This window comes from Cucurbita pepo, chromosome LG09 (genome assembly GCF_002806865.2).
Source record: "Cucurbita pepo subsp. pepo cultivar mu-cu-16 chromosome LG09, ASM280686v2, whole genome shotgun sequence".
In the NCBI taxonomy this organism is placed as follows: Eukaryota; Viridiplantae; Streptophyta; class Magnoliopsida; order Cucurbitales; family Cucurbitaceae; genus Cucurbita; species Cucurbita pepo.
This window is the reverse complement of record NC_036646.1, coordinates 7,571,522-7,591,330: the sequence shown is the minus strand read 5'-3', so window position 1 is coordinate 7,591,330 and position 19,809 is coordinate 7,571,522. Positions and strand designations below refer to the sequence as shown.

The window sequence follows — 19,809 nt, the reverse complement described above, 5'->3', positions numbered from 1 at the left end:
TCTTCAATCGAGTATGGGATCTCACAATTCACCCCCCTTTGAGGCCTAGCGTCCTCACTGACACTCGTTCCTCTTTTCAATTGATGCGGGATCTCTTCAATCGAGTATGGGATCTCACAATTCACCCCCCTTTGAGGCCTAGCGTCCTCACTGACACTCGTTCCTCTTTTCAATTGATGCGGGATCTCACAATCTACCCTCCTTCGGGGCCTAGCGTCCTCACTGACACACTACCTGATGTTTGGTTCTGATACCATTTATAACAGCCCAAGTCCACCGCTAGCAGATATTATCTTTTTGGAGCTTTCCTTTTGGGGCTTCCTCTCTAGGTTTTTAAAATGTGTCGGCTAGGGAGATGTTTCCACACCCTTCCATTCACACCCCTATAAAAAAAATATTTTGTTCCCCTCTCCAACCGATGTGGAATCTCACAAAGCATCTATGGAAGAAATTTATAAGAGCATTTTGCCGAGCATTGGGCAAGAAAGGAATAGAATAGTTTCAAAGGAATACTCTAGTAGTTTTTTTTGATGCTATACTTAAACATGGATGTAACTTGGTGTAAATGTTCATCTTTATTCATCACTATAGCTTAACCTCCCTCCTTTTCCTTTTCAAATGGAGAGCTCTTTTGCAATTCCCCTACAGCCCTCCGCCTAATATCATACATCAATCAAATTGTTTCTTATGAAATGCTAATTCATCATGAGTCTTCTAGAGCTTCAACTGTATTCCAGAAATGAAAGTTAATGAAAATCATACCTCCCTAACACCCTGCAGCAGGCAAGAGAGCTCCTAAGTTGGTTGATTACCTTACTTGGACTGTTTGGAGTCAATCTGCATTGTGACTGGCCCATCATTCACCAAATTGACCTTCTCAAACATCAGTGACAAAAGTATAAGAACTGATCAATCTAATAACTATCATAATCACTTGGGACTCAAAAGAGCATATTGAGATTACCTTCATCTTTGCTCCAAACACTCCATCTGCCCACAAGAAAAGGGAACACAGACAAGATTCAGTGCACTCTTTGTATCATTGAACCCAATCCAATTCTGGAAATAGGGAAAGAATGAAGCATAGATTACCTTTAATGGCATCTGGTTTATAGGATTTTCCAAACCTCTCAACTACAGAAGCGTAGAAGGGCTTAGCAGTTTGTGGAGGCATTGCCACATGAAAGTCCGGCTTATTGCCCTTTAATATTCCATAGAGTGTAAACTGACTAACTGGTTTCAATCCACCGAGAGCAATTTCATTAGTGGATTGAATCTAATTCACTTTCTAGCTACAATTTATCAGCAGAAAACTAAACCACTAAACTTCTCTGTAATTCAAGGGGAACTCCCCTGCTCTTACCTAGTAGAACCTCGTAGTTCTTCTGCATTACCTGCAAAAATTTATCAAGGAAAATGGTAAAACCTAATCCCAAAAGCCGTATTCTTACAATTTCTTTAAAGATTCAAACAATCAAACGAAACAACAGTGGTAGATCACTCCTAGTCAGTATTAATCGGATTGAAATGGAAGAAAAGAGAGTATATATGATTACATTCAAGTCCCAAGCCTTGGAGGTACTCTCATTTGGGAACAATCTCATATTCAGGACCTTACGGCATCTGAAACCAAATTAAAAAAGAAGTAGGTTCGTGATAAGAACAAGTTTTAATTGAGCATAGAATGAGTATTATAGGCACAGAAGAGTACATGTATTCGGCGTCGGAATCGGTGTCGGAGTCATGAACGCCGACGAGCACGAGAAGTCCCGGCCCAATCTCCGAAACGATGCGCCCATCGACCTGCGAAAAGCAGTATCTCACGCTGGCGATTTAGACAATCAACGAGAGATAGAGAGAGAAGGAGAAGGTTGACCTCGACGCTTGCAGAGGCGACTCTCTGAACCACAGCTCTCATGGATCTGAGCGGCTGCGTTCTGGTGCTGCTGAACTGTGTGGTTCGCTTGGCGACTACGCCGGCTGCGAACAATAGCTGGTTCGCTACGCTTTTTTTTTTTTTTTTTTTTTTTTTTTTTTTTTTTTTTNTTTTTTTTTTTTTTAATTATAATTTTTTTTTATTATTATTATTATTTTTTTTGAAATTTGTTTAATAGTTAAAAATATAGTAAATTAATAAAAAAATATCCATAAAATTACATTTAAATTTGTAAATAAATAAATGAAATAAATCTAAATATTTAAAATTTCAATAATATCAAAATTGAATTTTAAATGAAACTGTCGTATCCTTAAAATATCTAAAAAATTAAAAAAATACTCTTATTATTATTTTTAAAAATATCTACGGAGCAAAAACTCTTAATTTTTTTAAAAAAATTATTAAATTTTTTTAATTTGAAACTGTCTATTTACACGTCCTAAATTATCTTCCAACCTTTTAAACTTTTAATTTTTTTTTCTCATTTAAAATAATTTTTTTGTAAAGTATTTTTTTCAAATATCTTTTAAAAATTAAAAATGTGTTTTTGAAATAAAATATTAACCAATTTATTTATTAGTGTAAGAGTATTTTAAAACATTTTTTAAATGTTTTTTAAACAATGTATTATTAGAGGAATTATTTAGATTAATAATTATTTTATATTAATTTAGTATTTAAAATATTATTTTAGCTCCATTTTTTTCGGTTGATTTTATTTTGAATATCATGCGAATATATTTAAATTTTATATCTAATAAAATAGATTTTTTTTAGTTGAATTGAGCTGAAAATTAATTTCTGAAAATTACTATAAAGCTGAGCTGGAAAAACAGAAATTTCTCCCATGTATTGCTAAAATTAAAATAATAATTAAAAAAAAAAAAACCAATAAAAAGGGATTATTTTCAAAGATGCCATCGTCAAGTCGTCAATCAACTCTGATGAACGCTACAATCCGTCCTTCGCTCTCCATGTCGTCGCCCCCTCTTCACTCCGATCGACCCCATTTTCTCCATCGCCGCCGCGAAAGCTTGAAAAAACTTCTGCTTATCTTTCGCCAAGCTCTGCACCATCGTCTTCATCCTCGCATCCGATACCAGAGCTTGATCCGTAGCCAACAGCCCTAATTTACTTTCCAAATTCCCGTAGTACGCGTGGTCGAACACAAACGGTGTTGTTACATCGAACGGCGCCACTATATCCGTATTTCCACCGTACCTAGGGCACGACATTTTAAGCTCCTTGAGTAGTCTCCCGTCGATCGCCGGATCCGGTTTTTTCGTGCCTCTGTAGTCGTAGAGACGGTTTGTGAAATGCTCGCAGTGCGCAAATCCGATCGTGTGCGCACCGGAGAGTACAACGAGGTCATCGCTTGATAGACCTTTGGAATTGAAGAGTTTGAGAAGCTGATCAACGGTGGAGTTTGCTTGCGGCAGATTGGAACCTACTCTGGCCGCCATTGATATCTTCCCGTCCCATCGTCCCTTCTTCACCTGGTAATACGGTCCTCCTGCCTGCAATTTTCAATAATTCAGAAATTATTTTATTACATGAAAATGTTAGGACTGAAATTACTTTTTCACCCCTAGGCAACAGATGCTGACAGGCCTCATAAATGGAGATAAATTAACAGAAACTAATTTAAATTCGTTCATGCTGTCTTCCATGTACAACGCAAACACATTGATGATTATTAACTAAAGCATCATAGAAAAGAGGAATACAAGATTAAATAATGGAGGTTTAGCAAAGGACAAATTAGTAGTAAACCGATATTGTAGATGAAAATTTAAAAAGTTAATCACATGGAACTTTGATCCATTGCTTTGGTTTTTGCTTATTATGATTTGGATCTATTGTTCGCCTAGTTGCAATTTCCATAACAGTAGCCAATTTTATTTCTATTGATGTTCTATTGAATATAATTATATAACCATCTAAGTTTTGATTTTATGTATGAGTTTCATAAACTGGGGCTGTGTCAGAATCTGACTATAGAGAAATGGATTTTCATATGAGCTGGAAAATGGGGAAGCTGAAAAGACAAACTTTTATCTACATTTTGAGGCTGTGGACAAGTATTGGATCCCCATTAATAAACATTTACAGGCCAATAATAAACAGAAGCATCTCCTTGTCATTTTGGATTCTTCTATGCCCAGGTTTTCTAATCAAACAATGGAGAAAATGGCAAAAGTGGAAGGAAAATTTTCTAGGATTTTGGGAATTCATTATGATACTGTTGAATATGTATTTTCTTTTCCCTTGATGTAACCCATCTTTCACTTTTTTTAAGCAGAATGGTTACAATGCAAATCCAATGTCAAATTATTGTTCCAACTTTCAAACACCATTTATTGGCTTTTGCTTAAAATTTTCTATGTTTATGCAGAAAAATGACCAGATTTCTTTGAATCAAGAGAAGGGCTCTAACCAAATGGACAAAATCTCTGGCTGCAATTGCGAGGATGTCAGCACAAGACACAACGCCAGGGCACTTGCTCTCAACCAACGCTTTGGCCTTCTTGATGCTTTCAAACCCCTCCGGTCTCAGCCCCTTGTTGTCCGCTGCATCCTTCTCCGCTGCCACTTTGCTGCCAGGCTTCGTCGATATCAGAATCGACCCATCACAGCCCTGCCATTTTCAAGAGCTTCTCAACATTTTTCAAACACAACCAGGTAATTGAAATTGATTGCAGAATGCATGCAGTATAAAAGTGTATGATTCTATATGTGGGGTAATGGGGTTCCAATTTTTCTTACTTCTACAAAGCAATCATGAAAGAACAGGCGAAGTGTTGCTGGAGCTGAGACTGGTGCGTCTCTGAACTGTTGGGTGGTGATTGAGGAGACGAGTTGCTCGAGGTGAGGGCATGTTTTGGTGTAGTAGTCGACAGAGAGGAGGCGGTGGCGGCGGGCGGGGGCCTTTTTAGGTGCTGGTGTTGCAGCACATTCTGATGGTGTGATGAAAATGAGAAGCAGAGTGAGAAAACAGAGGGGAGAGAGAGGGGAAGAAGAAGAAGATAAAGAAGAGACAGGCATGACTGAGTGTGAGAGTGAAGGAAGGGGCACCTTAGGACAAAGAAGGAATAGTGGAAAGAAGAATATAAAAGGGGAAGACCCCAGGAGTTGAAGTTGTTGGAGGACAGATTGCTGTGAAGAAAAAAGGGGAGAATCAAGACCCGTGAAACCCAATTCTTATGGCAAAAAGCTAGAGAGAGAAACGACCAACAGGCCAATAAAAAAGCTGGTGAGAGAGAGAGAGAGAGAGAAATATTTTAATATAATTATATGATATTATATTGTTTCTAGGTACTGGGGAGTACTGGTACCAAAAATTATATTTTGTGTTTGATTATGATATTGTAGGTGGGTCTGGGGGTCAAATGAAGACCATTCAGTAGCATCTAGAGGGCACCAATTTGGTACCAAAATCTCATTTTCACCTCTCATTTATAGGCATAAAATATATAGCAAATAATCAATTATAGGAACAAGAACAGGGGATTGGCTTATTGTCTAATTTAATAGAAGGAAATTGCTAAATCTTGCCAATATTTATCCTTATTTCATTACTGCAGTTACTACCTGTTCTGTGTTTGTAATTTTTTTCTGGTGAATACCTTTTATTACTAAAATCTGTATGTACTTTAAATCGTTGCATTTATCTTTGCAGTTTGGTATAAAATTTGGCAGCCACTGAAAACAATGAAATAAATTGAAGGCTGATAAAAGCTGATAGAGAGAGAGCGTGGTGGACAGAAGGGCGTGTAATAAGCCAAGCCAAGCATGAGTAATGAACTTCATAAATGCAAGGCATGTGCTACCACAGGTGCCTCACTCACTTCTCTTTACCTCATTTTTCCTACTCATATCAATGTCACCCACCATTTTTCATCCCCCACTTTAGTGTCAAATTGAAACAACCGTCCATCATATTTCTATGTTGATACGGTCATATTTACTTTATTCCATGTGCATAAAGATGTCGTTTCTATTTGTATATTCAGTATTTTCTCTACTTTTAACTGACTTGAGGCCATACCTGATATGAACTAAGTATGAAGTGAAGGAGACGCGAATATTTTCGATGTTGGTTAGAATGTAGAGTAAATATTGGGTGAGGACAATATGTTTATTGGTTTCATTGAGACTTTCTTAAGTAGAGATCGAGTTTGAGTTCAGCTCTAAAATTAACAACTAATTCATCGGTCTAAGAACTTGTGAGATCCTATATCGATTAAAGAGAGTAACAAGTGTCAGCAAGGATGATGGGCCCCAAAGAGGAGTGGATTGTGAGATCCCACATTAGTTGGGAGGAGAACGAAGCATTCTTTATGAGGGTGTAGAAACCTCTTCCTAGTAGATACATTTTAAAAACTTTGAGGGGAAGTCCGAAAGGAAAAGCTCAATTGGATCGAAATAAATCACCTTGAGGGGAAGGACAATATCTACTAACCATGAGCGAACTCCTTAATAACCTTATGATGTTGGTGCTAACTCGATAAGTGTAGAAGGAGAAAAATTACTTGAAATTCACTGGCATCCATTCAATTGGATTGAAATAGATCACTACAGATAATCGCAGCCTCGTGGGTGGAGAATATTTTTTCTTGTTTTACATTTGTGGAAAAGGCTGAAGAGGTGATGCTAGTGAAACTTAATAGCTGAAAGGACCATTTGTCTCTCTCACTCCCTCATTCCTCGTGGCCTTTTGAATTGGTACCACAAAATTTATGGATCTGTAAAAGCAGTAATGAAAGCAACCCAGAACAAAAGGTCAGTGTTTTTTCCCAGTGGCAAAGCACTTGATATAATAATGTTACAATAAATAACCTTTTGGATTATTAATTGGTTGATGAGGGGCCACTATGGCTTTGGCTTTGGCTTGCCAGTCATCACTAAACATAGGGTCCCTGGAAACATATCAGAACCATCGGTACAATCTAATAATTGTTTCATACCTAACAAAATTCTAACTTTTAAAACTAATTTTAACTTCTTTTGCATTTTATATTTCTAAGATTTAAATTCGGTGTATTTTATTTTTATTTTCTATTGAGTTTATTAACAATTTACTTTGTGACTCATTCTTTTGATTGATCGTTTTTTTAGACGTTGATCAAATTATTACAGGTACTCTCTAGTTGTAGCACAGGGCAAAATAAGCTGCAGGAGGATTGTACTAACATGCCGCCAGTGACTTTCTCAAGGCTCCGTATGAGAAGAAAGAAGGTATGGGGAAAATTTGTAATGAAGTGAAATCCCCCTTTCTTTATAGTATTGTCCGTCCCCTTCTTCATTCGTTTAAGTTCTTCATTCATCCATTTAGGTTCTCCATATCTTGGTATAACTGTAATGATCCAGATCTACCGCTAGCCGATATTGTTCTTTTTGAGCTTTTCCTTTTAGGTTTCTCCTCAAGGCTTTAAAACGCGTCTTTTAGGGGAAGGTTTCCACACCCTTATAAATGGTGTTTTGTTCTCTTCCCTAACCAATGTGGGACATCACAATAACTATCCCAACAAAGTAATCTTATGTAGAATGCCACAAGAGCCCTTTAACCCGACTTCTGCACTAGAACAAACAAATCATGTCTCTCTTTTTGAGAGACACCGAAAAAAAAAGCAAAAGCCAATAGTGGAGCACCTCATCGAGATTAGTTGGACACTAATTATCATTTTAAGAGTCAATAGTCCAATATTATGATCAAGAGCCCTTTAACTCGATTTCTGCACTAGAACAAACAAATAATGTCTCTCTTTTTTAGAGACATCGAAAAAAAGCATAAGCCAATAGTAGAGCACCTTCATCGAGATTAGTTAGACACTAATTATCATTTCAAGAGTCGATAATCCAATATTACGATGATTTAGGGAGAAAATAGTTTGAATAGGGAAATTGTAGCATTTGTGAGTGGCAGACATATTCAGCATCAGCTTTCCATAGTGGCAACAGAATTGAGGACAAAATGTGAAACAAAGAATCCAGTGCTTGCAGAAGGGATAAATCCAACATTTGCATATTTCAGAAAAGGATTTAATTACATTATAATATGATGATTATTCATTAAACAACATTAAATTCTGCTGTTATGTTTTTTTTGTCAGTCTCTGTGTTTTTAGTCTGCAGTCATTCCACTGAAAACCGTTCGAGTACTTTGATGCTTCAAAAGTCAGAATTGCTTAGTTTCAAAGATTTTGAAGTTTGGAAGAACATGGTGAAGAGTGGCACAGCCGTTCATGAGATTCCCCACCCCAATTAAAATATTTCCCCTCCTACTTCAATGTAAAGCTACAAAGTAAAAAGTTTGTAGGGTTGTTTCTTGAGAATAATAATTAATAGATGTAATTAGCTAGATGGGCACCACGTTTATTTTAAGTTGAACTGCTTGAGATATATATCAGTTGGGGTGTACATTCAACTCGATGTTCCGACAACTCGGACCAACCCAACTTGAATTATAAGGGTTGGGTTGGGTTGAATTAGCATTTTGGGTAGGATTGAGTTCATTTTTTGAACCCGAACTGAATCGGTTTTGAGTTCATAGTAAAACCTGACTCAAGACAAATAAAAATATATTAAATAATATTAAAAATTCTTCCGTATTAATGGATATTAATGAGTTTGATAGAGTGGTATATTAATGAGTTTTAGACCCATCTATGGATACATGTTCTTTTTTTATCTAACAGGTTTCTTTTATTTTTTTTTTATTTTTTAAGTTTCTTTTTAATTTCTTTGATATTATTTTGTTATTTTATTATTAATACACTTTATACTATTCTTAAATAATTATTCACATTTAAATATATGGTTTATTATCAAAGTTTATTTATTAATTATGATTTATACGATTTAAGTTATTTTGAAACCAGAATAAATAAGTATATTTTAATTAAAATATTTAAATATATTTTTTATTTTGGTTATATACAACATCTTTAAATTAATTATTTTTATTGTTTATTTAATTTCAGGATCTATCCTTATACTTTTGTTAATTCAACCAATTCTCAAGAAATGTCGGTATTTAGTGTCTTTATGTTAATACTTTTTTATTGATTTTTTTTTTAATAATTATAGATTAAGTTGTGTTTGTTTGTGAACTTTTAATATATTTCATTAAGACTGTATCCGAATAATTATATTTTGTGGATAAATAAAACTTAAAAAAAAATTGACAACTCAACTCGTACCCAATCCAACCCTGAAAACTGAAAATAGAGGATTGGGTTGGGTTACCAATTCAACCCATCCGAACTTTTGTATTGAGTAAAAAAAAATCCCTCCGGAAATAGAGAATTTGAGTGGTTTTTTTTTTCTTCGTTTAGAGTTTCATCGAAGTCAGTGGGTGAAGTTATAGTTAGGTCCCGCCTCGTTTGGGTCATGGAACGGGCACACCGCCTCGTTTATCGTTTTTGTACAAATCAACCAAACATAACAAACTCGTATAAAACGACTCTTTTGACATCTAATTATTTACTTTTCTGAATTATGATAGTTAACCTAATTTTCTAAATATTAAGTTTAGTTTTTAAGACTAAACAACTTTCATAAACCAACATTATTACATTATTACAATTCTAAACTCAACTCATTCCTGATTATCGATCTAAATTAAAAACAACCAGTAGAGCGGAGTAAAATTCTCTCCAAAAATACTTTGAAAAAATGTTGTGCTATGCCCTTTCCATTTTCTTCTTTTCTACCATTTTTATTGAGAGAGTGCGGCAACCGAGAAAAGGAGAAGCATATGAATAACGAGATTAAATCTAAATGAAAGTGATCATGAGAATATGATAATTAAAAAATACTCCAAAGAATTGAAAGTTATTATCTATATCAACAATATGCATATTCCTTCTCGATCGCTCAATCCGAGCTTGATATCTTCGTAGTTTCTAATATAAAATTTTATCTATTCTGCTATTTAATTTTTAAAATAAATGATTTTATCGTTAATAAAAAAAAAAAAAAAAAAAAGCTAATATCGGGGAGCCCATTCGATGAGCCAAACGTGCCGAAGTTGCTCGATTCGGTTCTCGATGGGCCTTTCTCCTTCAGATTCAACCGCCCATTTGAGTCCAACTGCTCAAGCATTCAGCTCAACTTCCGTAGTTTGGACGGAGAGGCTGTACTGAGCAGCGGCAAGTGAAAAGAATGGCGCAATTCTGGAAACCGGGCGCCGAGAAGCCCCGTCTGCTCGACGACGGAGAGGGCGGCGTTCTGTTCTTTTCTTCTTCTTACTCTTCTTCATCTGGGTATGTTCATGTTCTTCTTTCTCTTTCAGTGACAATCGCTTAAGCATCAGATTTCTATTCATTTCCCCTTTTACAAGTTTTTGACTCCGTGGAATAGATTTGGGTTTTCGAGCATTGAAAAGCAGCGGCAGAGGCTTCCTGTTTATAAATATCGCTCCGCCATTCTGTATTTAGTGGAAACTCATGCCACTACTATCATTGTTGGCGAGACGGGTAGCGGCAAAACCACTCAAATTCCTCAGGTGAGCTCTATATCCCTTCATGTTTTGAGGAATCACGGATCTCCATATCTACTTTGAGCATGAACTATTGCTTTTAATTTTCTCAAAAGGCCTGGTATTAATGGAGACGTATTTCTTACTTTTAACTTAGGATCATTTCCTCAATTAGCCAAGGTAGGACTCCCTCCCAACAATCCTTCCTTCGAACAAAGTACACCATAGAGCCTCCCTTGAGGTCTATGTAGTCCTCGAACAACTTCTCCTTAATCGAGGCTCGACTTCTTTCTCTAGAGCTCTCGAATAAAGTACACCCTTTGTTCGACTTCTTTCTCATGAGTCACTTTTAACTACATCTTCGAGGTTAGCAATTTCTTTGTTCGACACTTGAGGATTCTATTGCCATGGCTAAATTAAGGGCACGACTCTGATACCATGTTAGGAATCACAACTCTCTACAATGATACGATATTGTCCATTTTGAGTATAAGCTCTCATGCCTTTGCTTTTGGATTCCTCAAAAGGCCTTATACCAATGAAGATGTATTTCTTATTTATAAACCTAACCATTAATTAGCTAACGTGGACTCTCTCCCAACAAAGATTTCAGAGGGTTCAATTGAATTTTGGAATCTTCACTGTTTCTTTTGTTAATTTTGTTATATAACGTTTTCTGCGAGGAACAGTACCTCAAAGAAGCAGGTTGGGCTGATGGTGGTCGAGTAATTGCCTGCACCCAACCAAGACGACTGGCTGTTCAGGTGCATTACTAGCTTTCCTATGCAATTTTTGCTCTATATTGCTATCAGTTGCAATAATGTTGTTCTTGTGGTTGCTATTGCTCGTAGCTTACTGCAATCGTCTTTAGTGGAGGAAAATTTTGGCCCACTTGTTTTTAAGCAGATTATAAATTTTTGGTGCGAATTATGACAACGTTCATTTGATGAGTTTACACTTAAAGTTCTTGTTAGCAAGAATGTCATATGAAAATATAAAATGTTTTTATTCATTTCATGACAGGGAATAGGATTCACTAGAGATGTTACGTTAATTAATTGGATTGCTTCTAATCTTTTCCACTTTCGAATTTTTTCTATCTCATTTTCTTCTTGGATTGTAATCATCATAACCAATGAATAACATTGAATGTAACATTCTTAGGACATAATCGTGTTATAATTTGCTTCTTTGGCGGAGAAGAATCAAATATAACAAGCTTTCTACCAATTTAAGTTTGATAAGAATTTTGTCCTTTCTACTATAATTATACTCGAACGTGCTACTGTTTTCTTGGGTTTGCAGTTTTTTGTTTTATATAAATGTGCTTAAAAGGACATGGATCATGTATTATGGAGTACCGGAGTTGTTATTTTGTGTACTCGAATTAGGATAGTTTTTGTTTGGAGCTGTACCTACACTTTTGGGACAAGTGAGGGAACCTTTGACGTGCAATTGTTTTTTTGTTATTTGTTGGAACATTTGACTTGAGAGACATGTGAGAATTTTAGAGGGCTAATTTCGCACGCGAGGGTTATTTCTTTGTTTCGTCCGGTCATTAATAACTTGAATATTTTGAATCCACTGCTTCGATTTTGGTACCAACAATTAGAAATTGCTATAATTGGACGTGAAAGACATCTAGTGGTCAAAACGAATTGTCAAGCCCTGGTAAGGTTCTTCGCTTTGCATTGAATTAAACCACATGCTCCACCGTTTGTGCGGCCCCCCGTCAATTCCTTTGAGTTTCATTCTTGTGAACGTATCCCTAGGCTTGGGCTATGGCTATGTTCCATGCCTTTTTTGCGGTCGGATTTTAAATTTTTTTGTGGTTCACTTTGTTTTTTATTCTCATCAACTGAACCTCTGTTTGTAATTTATTGGTTGTTTCCTGTACAAGCTCCTTTTTGTAGTAGGTATTTTTATATAACTCATTTTTGTTTTCTCATCTATCTTAATGTAATCAAGATTTCATTATACATACATATACAATATATATATATATGTAACGGATGATCATTGAGCTTTTTTTTTTCTTAATTGCACAGGCAGTTGCTTCTAGGGTGGCTGAAGAGATGGGTGTTAAGCTTGGTGAAGAAGTTGGTTATACAATTCGATTTGAAGATCTTACAAACCCAGTGAGGCCTTTTCTTCTTTACAGCTCAATCTCTCTAATCTTATCTTCTCAATGCAAAATAAATATTTGCAGATGTAATTTTCTATTTTGGCAGCACAGGATGTGACGAGGGTGAAATTTCTGACAGATGGTGTGTTACTCAGAGAGATGATGGACGATCCACTTTTGACTAAGTATAGGTATTGAATGTTGAAACTTTTATAGTATAGTCTCACTGTTGAATATAGTTTTTTTAATATCTCGTTTTTCTAATATATTATTTTATTGGTTTCTCTAGCTTCCAATTACAATTGGATAGTCTTTTTTCCATGTCTGTTAAATATTTCTCTTGGTCATTCACATGAACTTTTTAAGTTTACAAAAGAGAGGTTGTTGTTGATCTGTATTTTTTTGGGTGCAGTTCGTATCATATCGTGCTATGCTTGCAATTTTTAATAAAAAAATTAATATACTTTCATTTGACAATTTTAGTGTAATAATGGTGGATGAAGCACATGAAAGGTCTATCTCGACTGACATGTTACTTGGTCTCTTGAAAAAGGTACAAAAATCCTTGATCCAGACCAAGTATGTCCTTTCAATAACTTGACAGCTTATGCATTCTCTAATGTGGCTGATTGCTTGAAATTCAGATCCAACGTCGGCGACCAGATCTACGATTGATTATCTCTTCTGCTACAATTGAGGCTAAAACGATGTCAACTTTCTTCCAAACCAGGTTTTACTTAGTTGTTTCAACATTTGAATCTCGTAGCTGCTCATTGTTGTTTCAGTTGGGCCTTTTCCTTCTAAGGCCTAGTGTTATGCTCTTTTTCGAACTACCAGTCTGAGATGGCTTTGAAGCCAATATTGATTCGGATATCTTCTATTTTTTATAAATTAGCAAAAGACGTCGAGGACTTGAAGGTGAGGCGCTTGAACCAAAGGTGGAACCTGCTATCCTATCAGTCGAGGTATAAGAACTGGCAAAGATTTCATACTCTCAGGCCATCTTTCTGTACTTTAGAAATTGGGAGACGCAAGTTCTCCTTTCTATTTTTTCTGATGTTATGTTGTCAGGAATTTGTTGACGTTCGTATCAAATGGAAATTCTAACCAAAGCATGTTATATCTTTCGACGTTTAGGGAAGAGGGTTTAATGTACAAATCTTTTACCTTGAGGAGCCTGTTTCAAACTATGTCCAGTCTGCCGTTTCAACTGTATTGTCAATTCATGAACAGGTGACCTCTTAGATTGTGTATATCATTAGTGATTTGCCAGTTGCTACATATTTACATGTGGTACAAGAACTAATTGGTACATTTATAGCTGATGCATACATTTTTGAATTTGATGCATTTAATTTTGAAGATGAAGTTCAAAAAGTAGTATCAAAAGAGTAGTGGACGATTACAACTTAACCATCAAACTTCATTACTATTAATTGGTGCTTTGCTCAGCACATGAAGGGCCTATTCAAGCAGGCATATAAAGGTTTTTGCACGAGCAAGTAGATATAGACAATGTACACGTGGACTCATTTGTCTACAATTTAGTCAAAAGCTGAATTGATTTTCAAGAAACGACTTTGAACGGAGAGAGGTGACTGGTGAGAGTGGAGTTTAATATTTTTAGAACGTCTGTTCTAGTATATGAACCATGCAATTGCAGTAACTACCTCAAACCATTATTATGGCTGATTTGTAAAATATGGTTTTTAAGAAGCTAAATTGGCCTTTCTGTGAAGCTTCTTCAGATAGGCTGGAAATTTTGTTCCTCAACCATAGCATACCATAATGTAATGTTTCTCATTAAACAATATTTTTGTTAAATTTTATGTTTGTTCCTTAGGAACCTCCAGGTGATATACTTGTATTTCTCACTGGCCAAGATGATATTGATACTGCTGTTCAATTGCTTACAGAAAATGACCGAAATGATAGAAAAAAGTCAGGTCTGTTCATGCAAACTTCTATTTAAATTTAAGTTAAAGTTATGGACACTTGTTGATCATACAACATCTAGAACTTGAAATAGTGTGAGAGGTTTGATATGTACTTGTAAGCATTGGATGGGCCCGATCGATTCTGTGTCAGGGTTCATCATCCCTACAAATTGTTTTTTGTTAATTTTGAAAAAATAAAAACTTTGCATTTTCTTTCTTATGAATTTCTTTTCCTAGAACCCCAAGAATCTAAGCTTGTACCAGAGAGTCATAGACTAATTTTTTATAGTTTGCTTATTTTGTTTGGTTGTTGGCCCAAAAATAAATCATGAAAACACTTTGTGCTCTGCCAAACTACTCATAACGTCACATCGAGTTGATGCATATGTTGCAGATTTTGGTTCATCAGGACTAATTTACATGCTTCTTTTCCAGAATTGATCGTCTTGCCTCTGTACTCTGGGCTTTCACGTGCAGAGCAGGTTAGTGACAAGTTATCTTGTACCTTAGTCGGACAATTTGGAGTACTCATTTTATTTGGCTATACACATTCTGCATAAATACTGTAGGAGCTCATCTTCTCACCGACACCCAGGGGGAAGAGGAAAGTAGTGATTTCCACAAATATAGCAGAGACCTCATTAACTCTAGAGGTTAGATTTGTGTTTTATAAGAAGATTTTCCTACTGAGTGGCATTCCTTTCACTCTTAATTCTTCTGTTCTGTGTAGGGCATCGTCTATGTTGTTGACAGTGGGTTCTCCAAGCAGCGGTTCTACAATCCAGTAATTTCATTTTTCTTTTAATAATGAGTATAAAGATTCACTGTTTGTATCTTCTGCAAATATTGAGCTTCCTACCATTTCTTTGATTGTTTTTTTTTTTTGTAACCGGAATCAATCCATTTTTCTATTGACTGATAAAGTATTTTGGTCATTACTAATGCTGTATATTCTTTATGTGTTTTAACACTTGTGTCATGTGTGTTGAAGACTTGGATAGTAAAGACTATCTTAACCATTTTATTTGTGAAGTTTCTTTGCTGTGGATCATATAGGTGACGATGATCTAGAAATGTATTGTTAACTTACCTCTTCTTTTTTTTAGATATCAGATATTGAAAACCTTATTATTACACCAATATCTAAGGCCTCAGCTAGACAAAGGACTGGTCGGGCTGGAAGAATTCGGCCAGGGAAGTGTTACAGGTCTTCATCTTTACATTTACTTATCTTCTAAAAATGTTCAAATAGAAAGTGGCACGTTGAATTGTTTCAACTGATCTTTATGCCTTTCATTATTTTTTTTTTCAATTTCCCGTCTTTACTTAAATTTGTTACTGACAGAGTTGAACACATTATGGTTGTAATCCTTTTGATCAAGTTTTTTATGCCCAATGCATGAAATAGATTATTATAGTACTTCCTTTCGCATACTTGTCTTGTCGTTACAACTTATTCATTCAACTTTCCCGGCTTCATGCAGACTGTATACAGAAGAGTATTTCATCAATGAAATGCCTGCTGAGGGTATTCCTGAAATGCAAAGATCAAATCTTGTTACCTGTGTCATTCAGGTAATTGTTTTTGTTATTGTACCTATTGCTGTAACGACATATGGTGTTTCTTCTTGCTAAAAGATGAAGATATATATGCAGCTATTCATCACAAGAAAAATGATAAATATCAGAAATTATAAAATGATATGAATGTTGTTAATGGTTGCTAAATAAACCTCTAATTGGAAAGTGAGTAACTAGAATACAACATGTTTGCATCCTTGCCAAAAAGTTCTCCATCCATCATCTTATATTTGTGCATTTCAGGCTCTAATCTCAATAATGTCATTTTTCCTATAAGATTTCCATCCATCAGTTAGTTATTATCTCATTTTCACGATCTGTTCGGTTTTCTGTTGTAGTTAACTAACTAATCTTGTTATTAGTTCAAGGTAGTGTGGATAGTTCACATTATTTTTGTTTGGTTACAATGTACTAATTGCGAACATGCTCTGTTTATACCTGATGTTACTGTACATAAAGCTCATACAAATGCAGAGATTTTTTTCCACTTAGTTCTACTTAAATATTGTTTTTCTGCTCTGTTAAGATGCTAATCTTGAATTATTATTACAGTTGAAAGCCTTGGGAATTGATAATATTCTAGGCTTTGATTGGCCATCACCTCCATCTCCTGAAGTAATGATTCGGTCATTAGAAGTTCTTTATTCACTTGGAGTCTTGGATGATGATGCAAAGCTTACTTCGCCAGTTGGGTTTCAAGTTGCTGAAATTCCACTTGTACGTTGCTTGCAGTCATGTACATTAATAATATAGCTCAAATTTTCAATCATTAATGGCAATCTATTACGTATTTTTTATGGTTCTTTTGTCTGCTCATGTGTTCATTAAAGTTCGTTAAAGTATGTTTGTATGTATCTATTTATCTATTTATCTATCTATCTGTTGATATTGCTAAGAAAACCATTTTCATTAAGAGGGATGAAATTATTAAATGTGATAGCACGGGTATACTATATTATTTAATATATGTTCCCATTTCAAAACAAATTTCAGGAGCCAATGATCTCAAAAATGATCTTAGCTTCTGGTGACCTTGGGTGCTCGGAGGAGATCATTACAATTGCTGCTGTTCTGTCAATCCAGGCAAGTCCTTATATCTTAGCATGCCCCAAAAATGATCTTCAAGCTCATGCCGAGAAATTAGGCAATAAAGGTGTTTAGCTGTTAAGGGCCTCAAAATTTATCATTTCTTGAAGCTCACCTAATATAAAATGTAACCACATAATCAGTGATTGATTCTGGTTCTGCTTGATATTTTATGTTTGTTGGAATAAATGGTTTGCGACTCTTCCGTGAGTTGCATCCTTTCATAACCATGGGTTGCGATCCTTCATCAAAGTGATAGCCAATATGTAGAAGAGTCATGGCTATTCGAATGGAAAGATGCCTTTTCTCACATAAAACTTTTCGTTGAAGTTTGGTTTGGTCTATAAAGTAATGTTCACTCGAACATGTGGAATGAAGTGTTGAATCCCTAAGAAGATAATCTGATCTATCTTGGGACAGAATCACTCATTAAACTCGGGCACTAGAGAGAGTAGAATCGTAAAATTGTTTTAAGGAGACAACACGAATTCGTCGGGTTCAGATTTTTCTCTTGCTTACCATTTATTGTTTGCATTACTATTTTTCTGTTTTATGTGATGTTCTTATGGCATAGCGTTGTTTTACAATTAAAATGTCATTTGGCAGTCTATTTGGGCTTCTAGTAGGGGAGCACAGAAGGAACTTGATGAAGCAAGGTTGCAATTTGCTGCAGCTGAGGTACTTGTCTAAGTCTACCCTGATCATGATGTATTCATCAATTCATGTCAGCTAGATTAGCATTTCATAGACCGTCCTAGCTTGAAAAGTGAGTCGATGTCGTGTTTAATTATCTTGATGTATGCAGGGCGATCATGTGACCTTTCTTAATGTGTACAAAGGATTTCTTCAGTCTAATAAATCTTCACAGTGGTGTCACAAGAATTTTATCAATTACCAAGCTATGGTATGCATTTAAATTCATACGTGTAAGCATACAAAATATTTCCTTTTGCATTTCATCGTCTTCGATGTGCAGTGTATTCCCCGACTATCCCCAACCCAAAATAGAGGGAGCGTGAGATCTATAGTCCGACACGTACGTATTGCCACAAATATTTGTCATAGTAGTTATAAACTTCAATTTGTATGCAGAAAAAAGTAATGGAAGTTAGAGAACAACTGAGAAGAATAGCACAGAGATTAGGCATCGTCTTGAAATCATGTGAAAGAGATACTACGGTAAATCTTTGGCCTACATTTATCATCCCCTTTATATTGATTTGTTCATTTTGAAAGGTATTAGCTCAAGCTCATCTGTTGAGCATGTTGCTCCCCAATCCTGTCTTTTGTACTTAAAATTCCATCAGAACTCCTAATTTCTGTTTGAAATATACCCTTTTTTCCTTCCAACAGGTTATACGCAAGGCAGTTACTGCTGGATTTTTCGCCAATGCGTGTCAATTAGAGGTTAGCAATTTCCCGTTCTAATTTGCTACTTTCATGTTGGGTTATGGAGCCGGCAACTTATTTATAGTTTATTTAATTGTTATAATTAGTAAAACTATATATATATATGTACAATTAAATAAACTATATATATATATGTGGTAGATAGTGATATATACTAGGTGGTTATATCTAGTAAAACTATATATACTAAACTGAAACCATATATATACTTCTTCGGCCGTGCTCCGAAAGATGCTCTCTGTACATACCTGAAAGTTGTACTTTCTGCCTTCTATGTATTTTTTCTGCACATACCTGAGCATTCTCTGTAGTTTCTCTGCACATACTCGAAAGATGTATTTTCTGCCTTCTCTGTAGTCTCTTTGTACATACTTGAAAGATGTACTTTCCTGTACATACCCGAAAGATATATTTGATGTACTTTCCTGCACATACCCGAAAGATGTATTGTGATGTCCCACATTGGTTGGGGAGGAGAACAAACCACCATTTATAAGAGTGTGGAAACCTTCCCCAAGCAGCCGCGTTTTAAAGCCTTGAAGGGAAGCCCGAAAGGGAAAGCCCAAAGAGGACAATATCTACTAGCGGTGAATCTGGGGCGTGACATGTATTTTCTGCATTCTCTGTATTTCTCTTTGTATATACCGGAAAGATGTACTCTTTGCATTCTTTGTATTTTCTCTGTACATACATGAAGTTATCAATATAAACCTTTAGTCAATCTTTCTCTTGAATTTTCTCTCTCCGATTGTTTGTGTTCATCAATATAAAAGCTGATAAATTTGGTGGTGTGTAGGCATACAGTCACAATGGGATGTACAAGAGTATCAGAGGTTCTCAAGAAGTTTATATTCATCCCTCTTCAGTGTTATTCAGGTTAGTTTGAACAAAGTCTAAGCGTAGGCTGTTAGGCTTGAGGGGTATATATTATTGATCGAAGAACTCGTGTTGGTTGTGTTGCAGAGTTAATCCAAAGTGGGTGATATATCATTCGCTTGTGTCGACTGACCGACAATATATGCGTAATATCATCACCATTGATCCGGGATGGTTAACCGAGGCTGCTCCCCATTTTTACCAGTTCAGGCAGCTCACTCATATGCCTCACTGATCCTGTATTTATCTTCTACACTTACTAAAAGAGGATGGCAATGTCAACAGCCACCAATATTTTGGCAGATTTGAAGTCTTCTAAGAGTAGTCATCAAAAATTTTAAAACAAATTTTGATTAAATTGCAAATTGGTCCC

At 35.7% G+C, this 19,809-nt stretch overlaps 3 protein-coding genes and 1 long non-coding RNA gene across 12 annotated transcripts; 2 read left to right on the top strand and 2 right to left on the bottom strand.

The window, feature by feature from the left end:
- Positions 1–542: 542 nt before the first annotated feature.
- On the bottom strand, positions 543–2,017 carry LOC111801533 (D-aminoacyl-tRNA deacylase-like). 3 transcript variants are annotated; one of them, XR_002816151.1, is made up of 8 exons: positions 1,877–2,015; positions 1,712–1,803; positions 1,557–1,623; positions 1,364–1,394; positions 1,093–1,233; positions 965–990; positions 763–873; positions 543–656 (listed from the first exon to the last, which is right to left on the bottom strand). XR_002816151.1 is itself a non-coding variant. In XM_023685555.1 (8 exons), exons 1-7 carry the CDS (start codon positions 1,916–1,918, stop codon positions 814–816), a joined length of 459 nt encoding a protein of 152 aa, XP_023541323.1. In that variant the 5' UTR covers positions 1,919–2,015; the 3' UTR covers positions 543–726; position 813. The 3 variants fall into 3 exon arrangements, 2 of the variants coding, with proteins under 2 accessions (XP_023541323.1, XP_023541324.1); XM_023685555.1 differs by having other exon boundaries at positions 543–726; positions 813–873; XM_023685556.1 differs by having other exon boundaries at positions 543–873; positions 1,877–2,017.
- A 753-nt stretch (positions 2,018–2,770) lies between these two features.
- LOC111801985 (peroxidase 19) lies at positions 2,771–5,192 on the bottom strand. The gene is made up of 3 exons (XM_023686239.1): positions 4,706–5,192; positions 4,377–4,577; positions 2,771–3,456 (listed from the first exon to the last, which is right to left on the bottom strand). The coding sequence occupies exons 1-3, from the start codon at positions 4,982–4,984 to the stop codon at positions 2,875–2,877; spliced, it is 1,062 nt and encodes a 353-aa protein (XP_023542007.1). The 5' UTR covers positions 4,985–5,192; the 3' UTR covers positions 2,771–2,874.
- LOC111801986 lies at positions 3,321–8,366 on the top strand. Of its 4 annotated transcripts, none has more exons than XR_002816216.1 (5): positions 3,321–3,438; positions 4,335–4,621; positions 5,619–5,774; positions 7,079–7,177; positions 8,068–8,366. It is a non-coding gene; the product is annotated as an uncharacterized LOC111801986 (long non-coding RNA). The 4 variants fall into 4 exon arrangements; XR_002816214.1 differs by having other exon boundaries at positions 8,053–8,366; XR_002816215.1 differs by having other exon boundaries at positions 7,058–7,177; positions 8,053–8,366.
- Positions 8,367–9,977: 1,611 nt separating this feature from the next.
- Positions 9,978–19,809, top strand: LOC111802228 (probable pre-mRNA-splicing factor ATP-dependent RNA helicase DEAH9). Of its 4 annotated transcripts, XM_023686519.1 has the most exons (24): positions 9,981–10,206; positions 10,304–10,448; positions 11,111–11,185; positions 12,470–12,559; positions 12,658–12,737; positions 13,030–13,099; positions 13,191–13,276; positions 13,442–13,511; positions 13,684–13,779; positions 14,390–14,492; positions 14,919–14,965; positions 15,053–15,136; positions 15,214–15,267; positions 15,590–15,690; positions 15,968–16,058; positions 16,617–16,781; positions 17,058–17,147; positions 17,757–17,828; positions 17,956–18,054; positions 18,127–18,165; positions 18,243–18,329; positions 18,504–18,557; positions 19,357–19,436; positions 19,524–19,809. In XM_023686519.1, the coding sequence occupies exons 1-24, from the start codon at positions 10,106–10,108 to the stop codon at positions 19,669–19,671; spliced, it is 2,127 nt and encodes a 708-aa protein (XP_023542287.1). In that variant the 5' UTR covers positions 9,981–10,105; the 3' UTR covers positions 19,672–19,809. The 4 variants fall into 4 exon arrangements, 3 of the variants coding, with proteins under 3 accessions (XP_023542289.1, XP_023542287.1, XP_023542288.1); XM_023686521.1 differs by lacking the exon at positions 13,684–13,779 and having other exon boundaries at positions 9,979–10,206; XM_023686520.1 differs by lacking the exon at positions 18,127–18,165 and having other exon boundaries at positions 9,982–10,206.